We start from the raw sequence: 22668 nt of genomic DNA on the forward strand, positions 1-22668 counted from the left end.
GTCCAACCCCTCCGCGCCGGGCTCGGCCTCCTCCTCCTCCCCCTCCTCCAGCAGCCGCTCCTCGGCCGGGCCCGGCGGTTCCTGCGGGGCAGGCGGCGGCACCACGGGCAGCGTGACCAGGAGCTGCCGCTGGGCCTTGTTGAAGGCGGCCCGCCCGCCGTTCTCGTCCACGTCGTAGGGGAGGCGGAGGCGCAGGCGGTAGGCGGGGCGCTGCGAGTCCAGGCGCAGCTCCCGGCCGCGGATCTCCAGGGCGGCCTGGGCGGCGGAGCTCAGCAGCGGCAGCTCCACCGTCACCACCAGCTCCCGGGGCACCGGGCTGGGCGCCGAGTCGCGGCAGCACCGATAGTCCTGCAGGTCCACGTAGGAGCGGTGGCGGATGCTCCAGCGCGGGGTGGTGGGACCGGCGGGCCGGGCCGCCGAGGAGGCGGCGGCGGCGGGAGGCGGTGGCGGCGGCGGTGGGGCGGCGGGAGGGAAGGGGAAGGGCGGGAGCGGGGAGTCGTTGTCGTCGGGCGGCGGCGGGGGACCGCCGGGCAGCGGGGTGCGGATAACGGGGGCCTGCGGGACGCCCTTGTACTTGGTGCCGCGGAGGACGGTGGCGTTGGCGCGGTCGAGCTGGACGCCGCAATGGCGCTCCACCGCATCCAGCGCCGTGTCGCTGAGCAGGCGGCGGAAGCGGGAGCTGCGGGCGGCCAGGCGGAGGGCCGCCGGGTGGAAAACCACATCGTAGACCAAGCGGCGGCGGCCGCCACGGCCCAGCTCTTCCCGGCCCGGCGCCAGGCTGTAAGGCAAGGCCCAGCGGTGGCCGCCGGGCTCCGGGCGGGCTTGCGGGACCCCGATCTGAGGGTTGCTGCAGACGTTGAGGTAGCAGCGGCGGGGGGCGGCCTGGCTGGTGCGCAGGACGTAGCCCGCCTCGGGGTGGACGAAGCGCACCTCCATGCCGCGTTCCCGCTCCAGGGCCGCCACCTCCTCCTCGTACAACTTGCGCTGCTCCGGGTCGGCCAGCTCCGCCGCGTATTCGGCGAAGAGCGCCCGGAATTGCTCGTCGCGGAAGGCCTGTTGGAGCCGCTCCGCCTCTTCGGCGCTGAGCTCCAGCTCCTCCAGCCGCCCCGCGCCCGCCATGGCTCCAGGCCGGCCCGGCCGGCCCGCTCTCGTTGCTGTGGAAACGCCAAACAAGATGGCGGCTCCGGCCCGGGCGTGCTGGTTGCTATGGTGATCGTAAACAAGATGGCGGCGCCGGACCCCCTCCGGCCAGTTGCTATGGAGACGCCAAACAAAATGGCGGAGCCTCCCTCAGTGGTCTTCTTCACAGTCAATTCCTCGCCAGTTCTAAACCCCTCCCCGTCACCTCATTTCACCTCAGTGGCTTCGTGCTCTCCCCTTGTCCCACATCTCTGACCTGACACCACCATCCCCTCCAGGCAGAGGGTGTTCTGGCATAGTCTCTCCTACCTTTTGGGTTTAGACCCTCAGGTCCCACCTCATACCCGGCTTCCACACACACCCCCATGGCTCTGCTGTCCTCCTCCCCACAAGCCATGGCCATGTCGATGCCAGCGCAGCAGGAAGGGGTCTGTGAAACAAAATAACTGCTGCATTTCCAGTATGTCCTGTAGATAATGAGTTATCGCTTCAACTCAGACTGGTGTAAGGCAAGGTTCCCCCTACCTTTAACTTCTTTTTGTAAAAGATAAATATTTCCTGTTTGATATATGCACATCTGGTTCCTCCAGTTCCCGTCTTTCATTATGCTTTGACAGTTAATCTTCACGCTGAGTCCACTTTATCTAAACTAGCACCAGCGTCTTTTCCTGTCAAAGTTCATATTTGTGTACAAAACGCACCAGTTTTGGCTTTGACATTTATTATAAACAGTCTGTAATACATCATAACGTCAATCTGTCTAAAACGAGTGCTGCAGTCGGCTTTACAACGCCTCGCTCCCTTTGTGCAGTCACGCAGAAATTCAGAGACCCTGAAGCTTGCTGAAAATAAACAAAAACAATATTTAGCGTTTGGGGTTTTTTTAAAGACAGTTGACAATACTGTGTTTCTGTAACACGGCAGGAAACCGAATCAGACAAGGTAAGTTTGCCCTTTTCCCACTGGCTTATACCATCATTATTTCAAACAGGGAAATTTTCATCACCGTTGTAAGCCCTTTGATATTTTTTAGTACTTTCTGCTGTCGCAGCTGGCCTTTTTTCCAGTCATTGCAAGACCACAGTTGGAATGAGTAAGTAGAGATTTAAAATACGTAAAATCAAAGCATGAAAGCAGTTTCTGGGCTTGATGATGCTGACAAAATGAATTGTTCTTAAGTGTAATTAATCTACGTAACAAGCATCATCTGCAGAAACGAATCTGTTTCCCAACTGGGTCTCAGTTATTGAAAATCACACAGTGCGGTCTACCTTGCCTTTTACTTTTGGATCATGCTTCTCGTCCTTGTTGTTTGACTAATTTCTAAATTTATTAGTTTAGTCCCAGGCATGTGGGTTTCCTACACTGCTGAAGCGTGAACTGTAAGACAATGGTAACTGCTAGAACATTGACATTTGTTCACCCTGTTGTTATAATTGATTTTCTGTGTTCCTCCTAATAACTGGAAAGTCACCAGGTAAAAAGGTACTTCCTTTTAAAAGATAAACTGAATTTATTTACCTGTCCTCAACTGTCTTGTTGGAGGGGTAGAACACCTTGAATGAAAACCCGCTTCTTGGAAATGAACCCTGTGAAGAAAAAATGAGAATACCACACTGTGTAAAGTAAAATACCCTACAGATCGTTGGGAGACGGGCGTGAATGGGACTGCACCCCCTTCTAATTTTGGCAAAACATAAGGAAAAATCTTACAGGGTTTATGCAGAGGCAGTCAGTGTTGGTGACGGTGAAGGGGTCGTGTTTGTCCGCGATGACGAGGACGTCAGGCACGGGGTAGACCCTCAGGGTGTAGTCGTAGGCCCAGTACACAGGGCTGACGTACAGCGGGAGCGGCGTCAGGTGCCCCTGGGACAGTATAGTCTTCACAAACTGCAAGATAAACACAAATGGTCAGTTTGAGCCGTTTTCGGACAAGTCAAACTTGTTCCTAATGTCATTAATAAAGAAGCTTTGAACTTGGAAATGTTGTTTGGTGTATCTCACTCCCTCTGATTATGAACCATTTCTAGAGTGAAGCAGCAACTCCCCTACAACAGTCAGCTGCTGTTTAGTTTGTTGTGTTGTGGGTTTTTTTAACACACAAAGTTCTTCGTAAAGCATATCAGCCAATAGTTGAAGATGTCAAAACTATTTCATCAACCAGACTCTCCAACAGAGAGAGAACTTACCTGTTCCTCCAGCCCAGGAAGTACCAACACTGCCATAACTTTCATTTTTGGGTTGTTTTTTTGCCTCACAATTCCACTTAACCACTAGATCCACACTTAAACACAGGTCTTTTATCCTGAACTGAGGAAATAATTAAATTCCCAAATTATTTGGATTCCTTTAGCTGTTCTGGGAGTCACCCTGCTCCAGGCACCAGCTGCCCTCTGAAATTCTCTTTTTTCATCTGGCAAATTCCAGCCAGGATATTTTGATTCCTGAAGCTCTCTCCTCAAGCCCTTTGAAAGCTTTTATTAGCTCCAATTGATCACGTAGCTGCTGTTAGGGCTCTGTTTTCCCCAAAGGGCTAAAATCACTACAGTGACATGGTGGAAGGGTCTGCTCTCGAAAGAAAATGATGTACCAAGCATAGGCCCGGTTATTCCACTAATACTCCATGAGGCCTAAAGTCACTATTAATTCAATCTCACCTTAGAAATAAAAATTTCCCTCATCTTTTTACAGATGGCTGGATTAAAAAAACTAGTGACAGGCAGAAAAGGCAGAGAAAAACTGAAGTGTGCAAAAGCAACCCAATACTCTCATCCTCCAAAAGCGTTGCAATACATAATCCTATGTTTTCTTAGTGATTCCTTCCTTTCCAAGCATGAGAAAGCCCTGGGAAGAGATGACTTGCGGTGTACACATAGATGTGTGCAAACGTGCCACCCAAAACCAAGGTCCATCAGTGTTTGTAGTGTGTTCTCTGTGCTCATGAAGAAACTGAATGTTGTCAGGGTGGAGCGAAAGAGTCAAACAAACAAACAAACAAAAAAATCCTGGAAAATAAATAGAAACAGACTCCATCCATCACTGCGATGAGCCAGTGCTGCCTGTCTCATTCAATTAAATCAGCAAGTCTCATCAACTCCTGCTGAGCACTCATTAACTGGAATCGGAACTGGGTGCTGTGGCCATGTATCACAAACAGGATTAAGACTTCAACTGAGAAGGCAGAAAATGCAGAGGATTTTTTGGAGAAATGCCATGCTGCCTTCCTGCAAATGTCACAGTCAATTGATCAAATCTTTTTTAAAAAAAAAAGGCAATTTGTATTAAACTTTGCCTTTAGGAGTGGATGTTTCTTAGTACAACACCCATTGCTGGTGTACGTACAGATTCACAGAATCACATGGGGTTGGAAGGGACCTCTGGAGATCATCTAATCCAACCTCCTGCCGGAGCAGGTCCACCCAGAGCAGGTCCCACAGGAATGTGTCCAGCTGGGGTTTGAATGTCTCCAGAGATGGACACTCCACCACCTCCCTGGGCAGCCTCTGCCAGGGCTCTGCCACCCTCACAGCAAAGAAATTCCTTCTCATGTTCAGGTGGAACTTATGTTCAAGTTTGTGTTTGTTTCCTCTTGTCCTGTCCCTGGGCACCACTGAAAAAAGACTAGGCCCATCATTCTGACACCCTCCCTTCAAGTATTTATAGGTGTTGATCAGATCCCCCCTCAGCCTTCTCTTCTCCAGACTAAAAAGACCCAAGTCCCTCAGCCTTTCCTCGTAAGAGAGATGCTCCAGGCCCCTCATCATCTTTGTAGCCCTCTGCTGTACCCTCTCCAGTTCCCTGTCCTTCTGGAAATGGGGAGCCCAGAATTGCATCCAGTGCTCCAGATGTAGCCTCACCAAGTAGAGCAGAGGGGGAGGATGACCTCCCTCCACCTCCTGGTCACACTCTTCCTGATGTCCCCAAGGAGGCCATTGGCCTGCATGGCGACAAGGGCACATTGCTGGCTCATGGGCATCCTGTTGTCCACCAGGACTCCCAGGTCTTTTTCCTCAGAGTTGCTCTCCAGCAGGTCAGCCCCCATCGTTTCAGTTATTTCCAACCAAGATGGAAATTAAAGTAACAATACTAAATCTATAGATCCTTCCTACAATCCCTCTTGCATTACTCCTGCAAGGTGTCGTGGGAATGCAGGTCAGAGCACCCTACAAATCAGACCTGCCAATAAAAAAGAAGCCAGAGCTCAGCAAGAAGGGCCGAAATCAACTCACTCACGTGGTTGGGAATGTCCATGTTGCTGCTGGGGAAGCGGACACAGTTTCTGCACATTTTGTTCACCAAATCTTCACGAAAGATAATTATTTCTTGGGTGCAGTATTGAACCCTAAATGGAAAACATTAATGAAATAAATTGAGATGAAGCTAAAAGACAGGGAGCTGCATTATAAAGTTGATCGCCTTTTAGCACAGCAAAATGAAAAAGCACATTTGAGTTAAAATAATCCTTTCCTATTTTCCCTTCATTCCCTCCAGATTCAGAAAAAACATGAAACAGAAAGCTTGATGCTTTCAAGCAGGATATTTATACCCACTATCCAACTTTGAGCACTACTTCCTTTCACCACTAATTTATTTAAGTCTTAATGTATTTAAAACTAGTTACAATTAATGTGACGAATTCTAGAACAATTTTTCCAAAATTTGTAAATTTGGAAAATTACATCTACACATAAATTAGTCATTCAGTAAAAACAAAAAACCAAAACCTCCCCCCAAAACCGTGAAAAATAGCAACAAGTTTACTGTTACCTGCAAGGATTTGTGGTGAAAACTGAAAATGGCACCAGCTGTCTGAATTCCTCAGTAATATTTTCAGCCAGAGGAGGTCTACGATAAATAGTAACAGATGTATGAAGAAAGACTTTTAGCTCCTTTAAATATTTAACTCCGTATTGCAAAATTTAAAAAAAGTGAAGAAAACTGACCTTGGTAAAATAGAACCAGGACCAGGGTCTTCAGGGCCAGGGACAAACACAAACCGACTACTGTAAAAAGTCCAATATATCACTTTTACACAGAATGATCCTAGAAGTATCTGATCATTGGTTCTATAGTGCCCTTGATCCACACATACATATTCTGGGGTGATGACAGCTCTTCCTGGCCTTATAAACCAGAAGTCACAGCTAAGGCATAAAATACACATTAGCAGTTCACTGAAGTGGAAGAAACCTGAAGAAGTGTTCACCATGGAAGGGGGACAGAGCAGTTGTGCGGCCTGGCTCAGGACTGGGTGGTAATCATAGAACCATGGAATGGTTTGGGTGGAAAGGGACCTTTAAAGGCCATGTAGTCCAACCCTCGTGCCCTGGGCAGGGACACCTCCCACCACACCAGGTTGCTCCAAGCCCCCTCCAGCCTGGCCTTGAACCCCTCCAGGGATGGGGCAGCCACAGCTTCTCTGGGCAACCTGGGCCAGGCTCTCACCGCCCTCACAGCAAAGAATTTCTTCCCCAGATCTCATCTAAATCCTCCCTCTTCCAGTTTAAAGCCATTACCCCTTGTTCTATCACAACAGGCCCTGCTAAAAAGTCTGTCCCCAGCTTTCCTATAGTCCCTGTAGGTACTGGAAGGCCCCTATAAGGTCTCCCTGGAGTAATGTGCTCCAGGATCTCATGCAGGGACCCTAGATAACCCACCAGCAGCACATCAGAGCCCCACCAGGACACAGGAGGGAGGACCAGCCCAGGAGATAACGCTTTACAGCTCACACTGAGCTCAAGAGCTACAGGTCGTGGTCATTCCTGCTTTTGGGGCCTATTCTAGGAACTGGCTCTGCTTTGTGGGGCTCCCCCAGCGCAGGGACACAAGAAGGGATAAATAAAAGATTCCTTCACAGGATGGCATTGCTTTGGTCAGTTCTCAAATGCAGCAGCCAGTGTTTCAGAGGACATCTGCTGGAGCCTGTAGGTACTCGTAGCACCATGGAGGCTTCAACATCAGTTTATAAAGCAGCACTGTTTGGGCAGAACCACCCTGATTTCAAGGGAATTCCAGGGGAAAAAGAGGGCTCACCCAAACAGCACTTTAGGGGAATCATGGCCCATGTTTAACCTACGTGGACAATGTTCCAGAGAGAGGCAGTTTCCCCTTTGCTCAGTCAAAAGCTGCTTCCATGACCCAGCTATTTTAGATAAAATCAAAACCTTAGACCACTCCCAAAACAAACTCCGAGGCCTGTTACAAGGCCAGCTTGCACTCTGATCAGAGCTGGCGCACAGTAATGAGAAAAGACAGTATCTGTTAGTTTCTTCAAGTAATTAAAGCGAAGGTTTCACAAAATAAACCGATTTCCCTTCTCATAGCACTTTGCTGCATACCTTTTATGAATGCTGGGATATTCACATATAATATCTGCAAGAGCCTTCAAAGAACCTAGAGGCAGGAAAAAAAAAATAATCTATGATACAACAGACAATAAACACCCATTACATGAATCACCCCTATACTTCAGTACATTAAAAAATGTGTCACTTAGAAAATAAGGGTTTCTTTTGTGCTCTCTTAATTTGTTTTGTCATCATTATTTTAATTTAATGTACATGTCCAGCTGTATACAAAGACATCCCCACCTTTTAGTGCCTGAATTTGATTTTTTCCATACGGTGCAGATGAAAAATTCCCACAGAAGAAAAAGCAGGTTGGAGGTGCAGGGGAATAACCTGGGAAAAGAAAGTACCTGTGAGTGTAAGATCCAGGATCTGTCAGCATTCAGCCTCCCGCCCGTTCCACGAGAGGCAGGAACTGAAACAGCGCTTCAAGCTCTGCTGCTGTTAATACACCTGAACTTTCTCTTGACACGGGTGGGTTTTTTTAGCTTAAGGATGATGGCAATGTATAAATGTCACTCCAAGGGAGCCCTCTGTTATTTACAGGCCCAGTTCCAACAACATTGTTTGCATGTATCCAACAAACCACTGACCCAGTCATATAATCACACAAAGTACCATTATAATAAATAATACAATTTAAAAACGCAGTCTTTCCTTAAAGAGAAAAATAGGGAGTAGGTAGCAATGGATTACTATTAACCTCCATGCATCATTCCAATTCAAGGGCTCTACCAACATTTAATTTCTTCTTTGGCATTATAAAGGAACAGTAACTGGAGCTGCCCGAGCATTTAAACAATCTGATGAATTCTTACAGTATCACTAATCACCCAGAAACACATGCTTTATACCAAAGACTGAAAAAAAGAGACACGATTCCCATTCCTAAAAGAAAAATAAAACCATCTACTCAGGCATTCATCTCACGCTCCGGGTTACTCTCCATTTTCCTAACACGTACCACCAGACTTGGATTTACTTCACTATTTCTCAGTCCAGTGGGTAAATAGCACAGAATTGTTTATAGCAGAGAAATGGCTCATCCATGGGTTTCCCTTGCTGTTCCACTCAGCTATTATTTTTAGTCTGTAATTACAAAGCTTATTACTTGCCTATTAAAAAAGTCTCAAAATAGTAAAGGCAATGTATGCATCTTTGCCAGCAGAATTCAGTATATATTAACCTCACTGACCAAAATCCCCTTATTACTTCAGCCTGCGCAATTTTAGGTCACGTTCACTTTGCTTGGAGGATCTTGCCAGCTTTGATTGAGATACCGAACTGGTTTTGTAACTTCTGGACAAGGGTGGTAATTTGTGGCCCATTTTCTTCAGGTGAGCAGCAGTTTGTTTCCCACCCTTCGTTTTATGTGGTTTATATTTAAAGCAGCCACCCTCTCCCGCTTCCATTCTACCCCAGACGGACAGGACAAGCTGTTCCAAAGCTGCTCAGGAACACAAAGAAGCAATTCATAGACCTGACAGATGCTTGCTATCCAAATGTTGTCAACATTACTAATGTAGTGATGAGTGGAAGAAACAGTTTGTATTTTAAGAGCAATTGGCATTTTTTTCACTGGTAGAACCAGAAAGCATTCGAGGAACTGCTGATCTCCCACGAAGTAAGAAGTTTTCTTTAAATTAAGCTTCAGAAGAACTTCCACAAGCAAGAGAAACATTCCTGTCACAGCACATGAAATGGCTACTGTCCAAAATAATGTTAGTACGAAGTGATATATGAAATGGAAGTATCAGCTTGCAAAAATATAATATAAATTTTAAAACTACTAGAGAAAGATCCAAAAGAAATACAATAGCAACCATGAAACACCAATAGCTGTCACTAAAAAGAGCAAGACTTCGCTGGCTTTGGGCTTGGGTTCAGTGGGATCCTACCAAAACAAAATGCAACAGTTGGGCCTCTTCTAGCTTTCTCAAAATGGAAGTTCATCAAAAATGGACAATACAGTAATAACGGGATTCTTGAAAATCATTGCCTGACTTTTTCTTTTAAAAGTATACTTTTGAAAAAAAGGCAGACAAACCACTATTTCACAAAAGAGCACACTCAGATGACAGTTTGGCCCGTGCCAAGGAGGGGACACAGCCGGGGACCGAGGACTAGCTGGCCATCAGACTGCCTTACTGCATTCAGCAGCGCTGCTAAGGGAAATGGTAAAAATCCCCTAAAACAAGACTCAGAGTCAAAGCACCTCTCACCTACCCGAAAACATCGTGTGAAGCTTTTCCAGTACTTCTGCTTGGTCCAGCCACACGTCAGAGAGAAACACAAACATGGCATCTTCATTCTCGTCCTCCAGCTGCTTTAGTTTTGCAGAAGCCTTCACGGAAGTTGAGGAAGGCCCTCCAAAGAAGTTTATGTTGCCATAGAAGGCTCTATATTATTAAAATATTCGAGTTAGTTCTGTTTTCTTCCCAAATCGTTAGTAGTTTTGATTATGACTCACTGAAACCATTTTAATAATAATTATTATGATGATAGGTAGCTCAGATGGTATCAATAATCATCTAGTACTTCATGTAGAAACCACGGAAAAGAAATGGCAGCCACCTGGAAGCAGGGGCACTGCCCTGCCATAATTTAACAGGTCATCTCAGGGTAATACTTATTCTCAGTTGTCTCCCCCATCCATTCCTTGAGCAACAAGGAATTTCTTATTCCCATCTAATAGTTATCTAGTTTTGCAATTGAGAAGGGCTCGGATCTCAATTGTTATTAATTTGTAGAACCCAATGGCCTTCAAAGGATTTTTTTGCTCACACTTCAGGCTTTCGTACTGGTCTAAGCAGACCAGCAAGTCCTAGAATTGCTTCCTTAAAATTGTATTTATTTTGAAGCATTTGGGGAGGGGGGAAGCAGACTTGAATGTCACAGAAATTACAAAATAATAATGCGCTTACTTAGAAACCCGTAACAAAATATGGAGTGAGGCTGCCCAAAGTCAGTTTTTATACCTAGTGGTAGCAGAAGGCTCAGTAGGCGGAAATCCAAAAGCATTTACATGAAAAACTTCGTCTTCATACCAACCTAAGAGATTTTGGAACAACAAAATAACCTTTAGTTTTTCTAACAACACCATGTCCCAGACATTAGTCAGAGCGTTGGCAGCCGCGCTGCACAGCTACTCCCAGCCTCCATCAATCCCTCTCTTGTGACAGCACCAGTCCCTGTGCTGGTTAGTGGTGACCCAGACCAGGCAACTACCCAGCTGAGAAACAGGCTGAGCAAGAAACCAACTATTTTTTTTTTAACCCCAGACACTCCTCTGAATGGGTTTTGCTGCACAGCCACACAAACAACCTCCTCAACCCAACTGAGGAAGAACATCAGAGAATGGGAATCCTTTCTGATGGCCCTGCCCCAGAAGAGCCTCCATCAAACTGCACCTTTTCTGGAGAACTGTGCCACCCATTAGAGAAACAGGAGTACCAGGGTGATGCTTGTCCCCACTATCGTTCTTGCTCTTCACTTCTATTTAGTTTATTTTACAAATTTTGAACATACAACACACCCAAGGCTCCAAAACTGCAAGCCCTTCCATCACCTTAAGGAGAAGGTTCACCAAAGCCTCTGAAGGACCAAAGTTTTGCCAACAGAAAGCACCATTATCAGATTGTTAAATCGTGCTGCTTGGTTATTCTAATCTATTTTCCTAATCTAGTCATACCTCCTCCGTGCACGGTGGAGCCAGGCTAACTAAGGTCAATCCTCAAAGCTGCTACAGATGCTCATATCCCACCAACATTGCTGAAAACCACAAATTTCACAGCTCTGTGCTCTGCCTCCCAGAGCCCACAAGGTGACAGGAAAGGCTTATGGCCAAAAATCTCAGTCACAGACTCAGCTTATGGTCAAGCCTCATCGCCATGAGACCTGTTCTGTCACATCTGGCAGAAATGTAACTGTAGCAACAGCCATAATAAGAATAATTTATTACAAGCTAAGAAAAACAGTCTGCTTTACCTTCTGCCAAAACAAAGGATGATTCAGTGTATAAACCACTGTGGAACTGGTGTAGAAAGGTTAAGAAATATATTTTTTTTTCTTAGATCAGGACTCTTAAACTAGTTCTTTAGCCAAAGTTTGCTTTCTGGCTGGTGTAATCCATTTGGACACTACTGCAAGTTCACAGGCAGCCTCATAAGCAGCCTGCAAAGAGGAACATGCTCTACTTCCACCAGGAGGAATGCGGACCTCATCCCAACAGCCTCTGGGAAAGGGCACTGAGCTGCAGCAGCCAAGGAATTCGAAAAGAAGGAAAAAGACAGAGCTGCAATTCTAAATAGGTCATTTGAAATGGTCAGCATTGATTTGTTGTTCAACTGAAAGTTCTCCAGGTCTGTAGGAAATTTCTTCGACTCTGACATCACAAGAAAAAGGATATGGCTTTGCTAAGGTCCAGCTGAACGACTCCTGTAGGGTCTTCTAGGAAATATTTCCCCTAAAAAACAAAGCAAAACATCCCCAAACACGTAAATCCTTCAGTCAGAAGCATCTATCAGTCAGGATTTAGAAATAATTTAGTGGGTTTTAACGCTGTAAGCTTAGAATGCACCAGCAGAACTGAAAACAATGTAGTTTATAGTAAGAGCTGCTGCAGCTCCCCTGCCATCCCAGTCCAGGGCAATGGCAAGTCCAAACACAGCCACAGGAAGCTCCAGCATTTCAAGAAGGGGCACGTCTGGAAAATGTAACTGGTTCTGGTTGCTGACATAAAGCATTAGGAAATTCTGTAGTGAGGAGAGAAAGGCATGTTCCCTCACACACCAGCATCAGCTGCTTGTGGAAAAGTCTCTTTTTAGTGAATGGATCTCACACCACTAACACCAATGGGAGTTCTGCCACTGACTTATATGACAGGATACAGTAGTGAGATATTTAAGCCTTCCCATCTTCTAATATATTATAATACTGAATGAATGGTGACCTAGATACTCCACAATAAAGAGCAATAAAAACCTACCTCCTTGAGCTGAGTTATCATCCCAAGTACAATTACTTCTCCCACTTTAGCTGTGTTGCCCAATAGGGTTTCTACTGTTTTAAGCTGGAACCAAAGGCAAAGAATGAAATAAGAATTAAAATAAATTCTCCATATATCTATTCTGAAGCAAGCAAGACAAAGCAGCACACAGCACATGCTTTTACATAAATACACAAATGAGCTATCAGAGAATACAGGCTCGTTAGAAAAATTAGGAACACATTTCAGGAACAGGCCCCTTCCAGTTTCTAAAGGGGGCCTACAAGAGAGATGGGGAGGGACTCTTGATCAGAAAGTAGAGCCATAGGACAAGGAGTAATGGTTTTAAACTGGAAGATGTGAGATTGAGATGAGATGTGGGGAAGAAATTGTTGACTGTGAGGGTGGTGAGAGCCTGGCCCAGGTTGCCCAGAGAAGCTGTGGCTGCCCCATCCCTGGAGGGGTTCAAGGCCAGGTTGGAGGGGGCTTGGAGCAACCTGGGCTGGTGGGAGGTGTCCCTGCCCAGGGCAGGGGGTTAGAACAAGATGATCTTTAAGGTCCCTTCCCACCCAAACCATTCTGTGATTCTATGATTTCTGAATGTGAAATGAAGCACAGCTCAGGAAAAGATTTCCAAAAATGGCCACTAGCATAAAGAACTGCTTAGCGAGTAAATATTTATTATGATTATTTTCCTTACAACTAGATTAAAATTGCGAAGAACAAGTGGCAAATTCTGCTCTTGCCTAAGAATGTTAATTTGTAGTAACTGGATGCTCAGCAGGACCCAGTCTGAACCACGGGGACACCCTGCACCCCTACGGTAACAGTAATTGCTGTTAGTGAGGAACTTCAAATGGGTGACACAGAATGACACAGGTGACATCACGTAGCAACGTGATTTGGTTCCCAGTGACACACCCACGTTCACCTTTTTTTAAAAGAATGTAATAACTATATAAGATAGGGAGAGCATTTAATATGAAAAAGCTGAGATAGGAAAAGAATAGGCTAAAGTTGCGACTTTATTCAATTGGAGGTTTGTGAATTTAGTGCTAACGAAAGAAAGAAGCAGGGAAAATATCCCCAAGCAGAGGGAAGCAAAATGCACTAAGCTGAACAGCTAATGCCCTTCCACCTCAAGAGAAGTTTCTCTTGCATTTTTGATGCTCAGTTTGATCAAAAATAACTCATTTCCATTGATTACCCAGGTGAGATGTAAAACCAAGATGTCACTGGAGAACTCTTACTGGATTAAAGTGTAACACAAGTACAGTTCCTGTTGGCAAGAAAAAACCCAGATTTTTTTACCTGGAATTTGCTCCCACTCTCATCAGGATGAGCAACGACTGGTGAAGGAGAAAACAACTCATGTCTGTGAGTCCTCTGCAGAAACCAAAATTGAAGCAATCCAGTTTAAAAACAAATGAGCACTGCCAACAAGCCAGGTCATTACAACCACAATACAAAATAATTTTTAAAGTTTATCCAGCAACATTTAATTCGTTAAGCACAAACAGTTGTTTTGACAAGAATTTGCTTCTCAGAAATAGATATTCTATAGAAATAGATGATCTATAATAAAAGGCAATAAAACTAAGCCCAAAAAGAAGAGCAAATCTTTAATGCTTTTAAAAGAAGTTATTTCTGACATTGAGGTGCTAGAGCATGGCCAGAGGAGAACAGGGCTGGTGAAGGGTCTGGAGCACAAGTCTTGTGAGGAGCAGCTGAGGGAGCTGGGGGTGTTGAGCCTGGAGAAAAGGAGGCTGAGGGGAGACCTTCTCGCTCTCTGCAACTCCCTGAAAGGAGGGTGTAGCTGAGGGGGGTCGGGTCTCCCAAGGAACAGGCAATGGGACAAGAGGAAACGACCTCAAGTTGCACCAGGGGAGGTTTAGGATGCATATTAGGAAAAAGTTCTACGCAAAAAGGGTTGTCAAGCCTTGGATCAGGCTACCCCGGGCCGTGGTGGAGTCCCCATCTCTAGAGGTATTTAAAAGCCGGGCAGACATGGTGCTGAGGGACATGGGTCAGTGGTGGGTTCTGTCAGTGTTGGGTTGATGGTTGGACTCGATGATCTGAAAGGTCCCTTCCAACCCGGACAATTCTGTCACTGGGCATTTTGAAATCTGAATATAAATTTAGAATATAAACCCCAGCATTTTGTTTGTGTATTTTGTTAAACAAAGCAAAGCTTTTTTCTGACCTGTTGTAAGATGGAGTAGCGCTCGCGGAACAGCTCTGCTTTATCTCTGGCAGTTCCAAATAAATTGGGTACAGGAAAGTTGGTCATTGACAGACTGCAAGAAGTTTAACGCAATCAAGATTTTAAAAAGTTACATTCCACACACAAAAACAATTTACTGATCTAAAAGTTGTAGGAGGCTGCAAAAGCTCTGACACTACTGCACAATTTATGCACTCAACGAGGAAGATTTCTGCTGGGGATCCTGTCTTTCTGCATTTTGAAGGCTACATCCATTTAATTTCCCTCTAACTCACTGGCCTTGAGATTTCTTCCCACTCAGTTTTTTCAAAAGCATTCTTTTAAGTGGCCATGAACAAGAGTATTTTCTTCCTCTTGGTTAGCAGATTTTCCTTACAGACATCTCCACTTCCAATAGCCTGGAGAGCTAGAAAGTGGCACTGGAATAAAACTCCTCTTGCAAACACTCAGATTGCATTCACTGGACCAGCAGAATCACGGAGCAAAGCTAGAAAATGAGTTGCACGTTACATGAAGGTCGCTCCAGGCCCTCACAATGAACACCAGGATCCATTCCTCAGCTAACACCATGCTTTTTAAAAGTACATCTTTTTGGCTGAGTGGTTTGGGCTGCTTGCTGTTAAAGGTAAATTCTTTAGCAAGCAAGACATTTACAAGCAATTCGTCCAACTACTTCTTCCTTTCTCCAACCTGGGAGATTGCCAGTTGCTCCTAATTTTTCTTTTTTAGCTTTTGTAGCTCTCCTTAGAAATCCCCCAGGGCTTCAGGGAATTGAGAGCTACAGTCTAAAAAATTAATACATGCAACAGACAGACCAGATTTATTTTAAAAAAGAACTAAACAGCCAAATTGGGAAAAAAAAAAACAAAAAACAACCAAACAAACTACATTTAGTGATGTATGTCCTTAGCCTTACTGTCTCTTGTATCCATTAGATGGCATAAAAACGGGTGGGCATTTTACTATCTGATAAACACTACAGTTTCAGAGCCAGTGATGCTGCAGGCAGCACAAAATACTCTGCCACAGAAGACACAGGTGACAACATTTCAGCTTCGTTCTACTGGCCCAGGAAAAAAGTAATGGCCCATTTATTTACGAGCCAGCATTTCTCACAGAGTCTGACCGGGTCTTCAGAGACTCAGAAACAAAACTGTCTCACTTTCCCACTCAAGCTTGAAATGAGCAGACCCAAGAGAGAAAGATTAGAAAGCAGAATTCTAACTATAAGGAAATAGAGGATTTTTTTGTTAAAACAAGAAGTGTTTGAAACTTAAAATATGCAAGACTTACGGTAGAAACTTCTTTCTTTCTGAATTATAAATATAACGTGGAATATCGAAGGCTCCAATAATGTTGAAAACATTTTCTCTGAAATGAGAATACATTTACAGCATTAGCCAAAGTGGATGAAACAAACAGTAACAAAACGTGTTGAATAAAATTATATTCATTTTGTCCCTATCACCCTGCGTTATCACCGTTTCCCCCACATCAATCTACCTATTGGATACTACTGCATCTTCTAATTCAAAAAAAAGGAAACTCTTCAGAAGTTCATTGAGAAATGAGAGAGGGCTTCATCTCCTCATGTCCTTCCCTCATCATCCTCTGCTACATTTTTTGACAACAGAACAGCCCTGGCATGGTTAATGTGAACAGGTTTAAACAACAGACCTGCACAACTCTTCAGACCATTAATCGAGTTGATACCTCCCAGTATTTTTACTGGTTCAGCTCTCTGATGCCTCTCATTTCCCTCTTTCTGTAAATTGATCGAATTTGATGTTTCACGTTACCATGTCAATACACAGAGTAAAGACCAAAGGAAACACATTCATCCCAGTCGCAAATAAAGTTCTCAGAAACTCAAGAAATTGCTCTCCGCTTTCTTATCAGAGAGTGAAAATCAATCATGGTCTTCAAGAAATAGCCCTGCTATACAAAAAAAGCAGAAACAAGCACTGTGGGAGAGAAACTTCTCCAAGTGCTTTCAGGAAAGAAGTTATCTCATGAAAGGCACAAAAATAACCTTAGATTATTTTGACCTAGAGAAAAGGAAACAAAGAAATGAACAGAAGTAACAAGTTCTCTCTGCATTGTAACTATCAGTTTATTTTATTGGTTGACATTCAACCTGTATCCCATGTAACACAGAACCATAGCATTGCTCTCTACAACTCCCTGAAAGGAGGGTGTAGAGAGATGGGGGTCGGTCTCTTTTCTCAAGTCACAGGCGACAGGATGAGAGGAAATGGCCTCAAGTTACACCAAGGGAGGTTCAGGCTGGATATTAGGAAAAATTTTTTCACTGAAAGGGTCATCAGCCATTGGAATGGGCTGCCCAGGGAGGCGGTTGAGGCACCATCCCTGGAGGGGTTCAAAAGACGGGTTGATGTGGTGCTGGGAGATATGGTTTAGTGATGATGCTCCTTGTTTGTTGTGTGGGTGTCTATTTTTGTCAGTTAGGTTGACGGTTGGACAAGATGATCTTTAAGGGCCCTTCCAACCTAGAAGATTCTGTGATTCTGTGATTATATTTAGAATCCCCTGGAGGCCTACCCAGGAGAACAAATTTTCTAAGGCGGCACATTACTAACCTTCAAAGACAAGCACCAGGAAGACAAAAGCACAGAGCAATTACTGCGTGTGTAGCGCTGCAGAAAATGCCTGACATTTCTTTCCCAGGAAGAAATAAGGGAACACAAACCAACCCCCATAAACCTCAAAGAAAGAAGTAATGTCACCGTACATAGTTTCATCCGACGCCTGGCTACACTCTTGAACAGCTGCTTCCACCATGGACTGTTCAATCATATTAGATGACACTGAAAAGCAAATTTCGAAGGATTAAAACATCAGCCTACGGAAAGCAGTTAGTAAGAAAGTAAGCAGGTCCCAAATATTCTACAAAAAAAAAAAGAAAAAACCTGGTTCAGTCTTCCCAGAGGAATATATTACACAAATAAGCATATTTTCAGTAAGCTAATGACACATGCTGTTTTCTCTTTACAAACGAATCACTTAGTATTCTTACCAGAAGGCTACATCTCTAGCGAAAAAATAACCCCCACACATACGGCGCCCACCATTAATTCACTAAACATGGAGCACAAGACAATTATAGTCTATGCGAAGCTGCCAAATAGACTACAAATGTGTTAGATCTGAGCTTTCGCATTCTGGAGGTTAATTTTGTTCCAGAACATTATCACCCAGATTGCTGTCATAAATAAGAATTCAAACAGTTTATCGCCGTGCTGGAGATAGGCGCATTGTTGTCTTCGCTGATTTAAACTGACAATTGAAACTTAAAAATATTTCTCAACACTAATGTTTTGCTGAATTTGAAGGGAAGAGCAATGAATCACAGAAGGACGTGGCCAGCATTGCCAAGCCAAACTGCTGGGCTCCTGGAGCAGAAACCAGCACAGGAAAACTTGCCCTTGATCTCCTGATTTGGGGCATGGGATTTAAAATCACAATTTCCATAAGACAGTGACAAGTAGCAGAGCAAAAGGGCACTAAGGGAGTCAGCAAGAGTCACTGGAGAGACAGGCGTGTCTGAATTGCACCTCTACCCCAATATCAAACAATTCACAGATGCCAGCTGGAAAATATGAGAATTTATAGCACCAAAATCTGCCCTGGACAAAGACCGATGTTGGTGAGTACACAACTACACGTACAATGGCCCTAGAGCTTCTGGTACAGGCTCAAATTGGTTCAAAAATGTGGATGCATAAATTCGTACCAACAGGTTTTATACCAGGTCAGGACTGGTTCTTCAAACTGCTTTTACTCCCTGTTTGATCAGCTGTGATCTGTTATCCCACAGCTACAGTAAGAATATAAAACTGTAACTTCCATAGTCTATGCTCTAGTAAAACTACAAAGCAAGCACGTGCCCACCCTTGATTTAATTTGGTTTAAATAGGATAGGTCAAGAAGGTTTCCTGAACTCATCCAAGGCCTCGTATTTATTTTAGATCACATTTATATGGATTTGAATCTCCTCATAACAAAAATTGGACGTGACCCCAAGTTTCCTAGTTCTCATGAGCTCTGATCAGTAAACACACACATCAGGCATCGGTGCCACCTCTGTCAGTCACATTCTTTAACTAAAGGTGTCACAACTCCTTGTCATTGGGTTGTGTCAGGCACATTTTGAGCTACTGCCCCATGCCTTTCATGGTGCTTAGGAATCTGTGTGCCTCAGGACACAGTGTCCCAATGAAGCAGGAGGTAGTCCCCAGACAAAATACTCCTGCCAAGATGATGGAGGTTCAGGTGTGCTCAGAACCAAATGTGTTGTGAAAACTTTACCAGCAAAAGCCCAGCTCTTTGACCATCTCTCTTTTTTTTTTTTTTAATGGGATTTTCCAAGAGTTCTCTGGATTGCACCTTTGGACTTCATAATTTATGGAATTTGATGTACGTCCATGGGCCAAGCAGGTACAGCTTCTCCAGCACTACTGTGCTATGACTCCTACAGGCACCTTCTGCCCAGTGTTACTATCATGAGATCAGGTTGGCATTTCAGCAAACATCCAGGTGATGGTTAATCTCCATCCACAGCTGTTTAATTTAATATGCTGGACCATACTCACATCCACATGGATGCAAGGGCAGTCACCTCTGAAGGAAGAACCCTTCCTGCGGTCACAGCTGGGCTCCTACAACTATAGCCATGAACAACCCTAATCCTTTTCTGCGCCTGGATTACTGAGTAGCAAGTGAATTTATTTCTCATTATTTCTTTCATTTATATTTAAAATGGTAGTTTCCAATGCAAAGATGTCCATTCAAACTCAGCCAGGTGCTTTTAGCAACTGCCATTGCAAAATTTCACTACTCTTGGAAAAGGCAGGAGGTACCAGGCTGCCAGCTTCTTACGCGGCAAAATTACACTCTCTTTTGCTGACTTTACAAACTTCAGTACTTAACAAAACAAAATGTCAACAAATACATTTATCTTGATCAGCCTGGAAGACTAGAATGACACCTTAGTGCATATGCTGCCAGTAACTCTGTCTCAATAACATTATAAGCGCAAGATAAACTTAGCAAGTTTAAGAGAAAGAGATTGTTTACTTACAAGGCTGTTTTTCGACGGCATCAATGACATTTTCAATTACATCGTCAAGTTCTACTTCACTGATGGACTGAAGAGCTTCACTAAGATACTTCAGAGCATCCCTAATTCCAGTGAAGAAAGTCAGCTCAAAAAGCAATTAATATTCAATGCAGTTTATCCAAACTATGCACAGAATCGCTAAACGGCTTATGATTAAAAAAGTAGAAGTAATTAGTACTGCATAATCCTGCAGCAGCTTAAATCAAAGGAAAAAAAAAAACCACCAGGATTGAAAACATTGAGGATAAGAAGGAGGTAGAGGAACCTCGTCTTCATACAACCATAGAAAGACTCATGTCAGAAGAAGCCTCTGAGGTCTCCTGGTCCAGCTTTCTGCTCTAAGAGGCCGGTCACACCGCTCACCGCGCTGCTCAGTCACATTCTGAGCATCTCCGAGGATGGAGATCTCACAAGGTTTTTGGCCCTGTCCTGGTGCTTAACTACTCTCCCTGTGAGCAACTTTTTCACAGGATTATAGAAAAGTCCGCATTAGAAGGGACCTCTGGAGACCACCTGGTCCAACCGTCTACTACGTCTATTACACCATCCAGGGCCCCATCGAGCCAAGTCCTGAGTATTTCCAGTGAGGGAGATTCCACCACTTCTCTAGTCAACATACTCCAAAGTTTAATTGTTCTTAAAGTGAAGATCTTATTTTAAACTTGTGCCCATTGCCTCTTGCCCTGTCACTGTGCATCCTTGAGAAGAAAGTACCTCTGTCTTCTCTATAACCGCTGGTTAGGAGGGCTGGGGTTAGATCCTCCTGAGCCTTTCTTTCCTGAGGCTGAATAAACCCAAATCCTTTGCATTTTTTCCACATCAACTTCTCCAACCCTCTAACAATCTTGGTGACCCTCTCCATTTTTTTAATGCCTCTCTTGCACCGAGGGGACTAGAACTGGACAAGCTTCCCTTACGCACCACGAGCTCCAGCCCATGACCACCTTAACAGCCCCCTGCAGGACCCACTCCAGTTTATCAGTATTTCCAAAATTGGAATTATTTTAATTCCAAATAACACAAGAATTAGAAATCTACTGCGTTCCTCATCCTTAGACTACAGTCTCGTAGGGAAAGATAACAATTTTTTCATTAATGTGATCTGCCAACCAGTCAAAACTGGCATTTTGGTTAACAGCCTGACCTTCAAGACGCCTCAGCCCATTGAACTGGGGGAGTCAGGAGCTCTGCACTTGGCCTCCTCACTAATGGAATTGCCAGGACACTGTCCAAAATAATCCCGTCCCATCCATGCCAGAAACAAAATGGAACTAATATTAACACACGATCTTGAATGGAAAAATAGGAGCCCCAGAGCCCCAGGCACTTGTATATATCATGACACAGTCCAGTGCAAGCAGAAACCACTTTTCTTTGAGCTCGCAATCTCTAACTAGTACACGCTCCTGTCCACCTGCGGAAATAACTATTTCTCCCTCCAGGAAGAGATGCTGAAGACAGAACTCTCAAGCACAACTCGGGACGGAGATCCCGGAGTTGTCAGGGTCACCGGCAGACACAAAACCCCACCAAACCACCCGGCACCACCGCCGGGAGGGCACCGAGGGGAGACCCTGGGCTGCCTTTGGCGCTACCCAAACCCAGGGCGGGCACCGGAGGGATGAGAAGGGTGTCCGTCCCCCCCGCGCCGCCCCCCGGCAAAGCGGGTACCGGAGCGGGTACCGGCCCGGGCAGCTGGTCCCGGCGGCCGATCTGTTCTCCCCCCAGCCCCCGGTGCTACTCACGCCCGCAGCAGGAGCCCTCGCATCCGGAACGCGGATCCCAGGCGGCGCCGCAGCCGCTCCGGCTCCATGGCGGGCGGTTGGCGCCAAACGCGGCCGCGCCGCCCCCGGCCTGGCCCGGCCCCGGGGAGGGCGGAGGCTCCGGGACGGCCCCGCCGGGGCTCCGCCTGTGGAGGGGGGAACCGAGGGGCTGGGGGAGACACGGGCGGGAGCGCGCCCGCGGGAGGGCGGGGGAGGCCCGGGCCCGGTGCTTCCCGTTGTCCGACCTCCTGGAGGAAGGGATGGCTGCCACGTCCCCATAGAGTCATGGAATGGTTTGGGTTGGAAGTGCATCCTTGAGAAGAAAGTACCTCTGTCTTCTCTATAACCGCTGGTTAGGAGGGCTGGGGTTAGATCCTCCTGAGCCTTTCTTTCCTGAGGCTGAATAAACCCAAATCCTTTGCATTTTTTCCACATCAACTTCTCCAACCCTCTAACAATCTTGGTGACCCTCTCCATTTTTTTAATGCCTCTCTTGCACCGAGGGGACTAGAACTGGACAAGCTTCCCTTACGCACCACGAGCTCCAGCCCATGACCACCTTAACAGCCCCCTGCAGGACCCACTCCAGTTTATCAGTATTTCCAAAATTGGAATTATTTTAATTCCAAATAACACAAGAATTAGAAATCTACTGCGTTCCTCATCCTTAGACTACAGTCTCGTAGGGAAAGATAACAATTTTTTCATTAATGTGATCTGCCAACCAGTCAAAACTGGCATTTTGGTTAACAGCCTGACCTTCAAGACGCCTCAGCCCATTGAACTGGGGGAGTCAGGAGCTCTGCACTTGGCCTCCTCACTAATGGAATTGCCAGGACACTGTCCAAAATAATCCCGTCCCATCCATGCCAGAAACAAAATGGAACTAATATTAACACACGATCTTGAATGGAAAAATAGGAGCCCCAGAGCCCCAGGCACTTGTATATATCATGACACAGTCCAGTGCAAGCAGAAACCACTTTTCTTTGAGCTCGCAATCTCTAACTAGTACACGCTCCTGTCCACCTGCGGAAATAACTATTTCTCCCTCCAGGAAGAGATGC

At 45.3% G+C, this 22668-nt stretch overlaps 2 protein-coding genes across 3 annotated transcripts in view; both read right to left on the reverse strand.

Moving 5' to 3' along the window:
* The window catches only part of DNAAF2 (dynein, axonemal, assembly factor 2), a 16297-nt gene extending 14754 nt beyond the window's left edge, over positions 1-1543 (reverse strand). Inside the window, exons 1-2 of the mRNA XM_014936766.1 lie at positions 1485-1543; positions 8-1255 (exon numbers count right to left, since the gene is read on the reverse strand). Of these exons, the coding sequence (XP_014792252.1) occupies positions 8-1255; positions 1485-1543 (1307 nt within the window). The remainder of the gene's footprint in view (positions 1-7; positions 1256-1484) is intronic.
* A 266-nt stretch (positions 1544-1809) lies between these two features.
* On the reverse strand, positions 1810-21699 carry POLE2 (polymerase (DNA directed), epsilon 2, accessory subunit). Of its 2 annotated transcripts, none has more exons than XM_014936822.1 (19): positions 21584-21699; positions 19800-19900; positions 17451-17526; positions 15992-16069; positions 14678-14771; positions 13786-13860; positions 12475-12558; positions 11896-11952; positions 11475-11523; positions 10466-10538; positions 9714-9886; positions 7731-7820; positions 7479-7533; positions 6084-6143; positions 5908-5985; positions 5374-5482; positions 2854-3030; positions 2662-2729; positions 1810-1982 (listed from the first exon to the last, which is right to left on the reverse strand). In XM_014936822.1, exons 1-19 carry the CDS (start codon positions 21649-21651, stop codon positions 1964-1966), a joined length of 1584 nt encoding a protein of 527 aa, XP_014792308.1. In that variant the 5' UTR covers positions 21652-21699; the 3' UTR covers positions 1810-1963. The 2 variants fall into 2 exon arrangements, 1 of the variants encoding a protein (XP_014792308.1); XR_001411331.1 differs by having other exon boundaries at positions 1845-1982; positions 5370-5482.
* Positions 21700-22668: the final 969 nt, after the last annotated feature.

Source organism: Calidris pugnax, unplaced genomic scaffold, assembly GCF_001431845.1.
Source record: "Calidris pugnax isolate Ruff unplaced genomic scaffold, ASM143184v1 scaffold10, whole genome shotgun sequence".
NCBI classification, from domain to species: domain Eukaryota; kingdom Metazoa; phylum Chordata; class Aves; order Charadriiformes; family Scolopacidae; genus Calidris; species Calidris pugnax.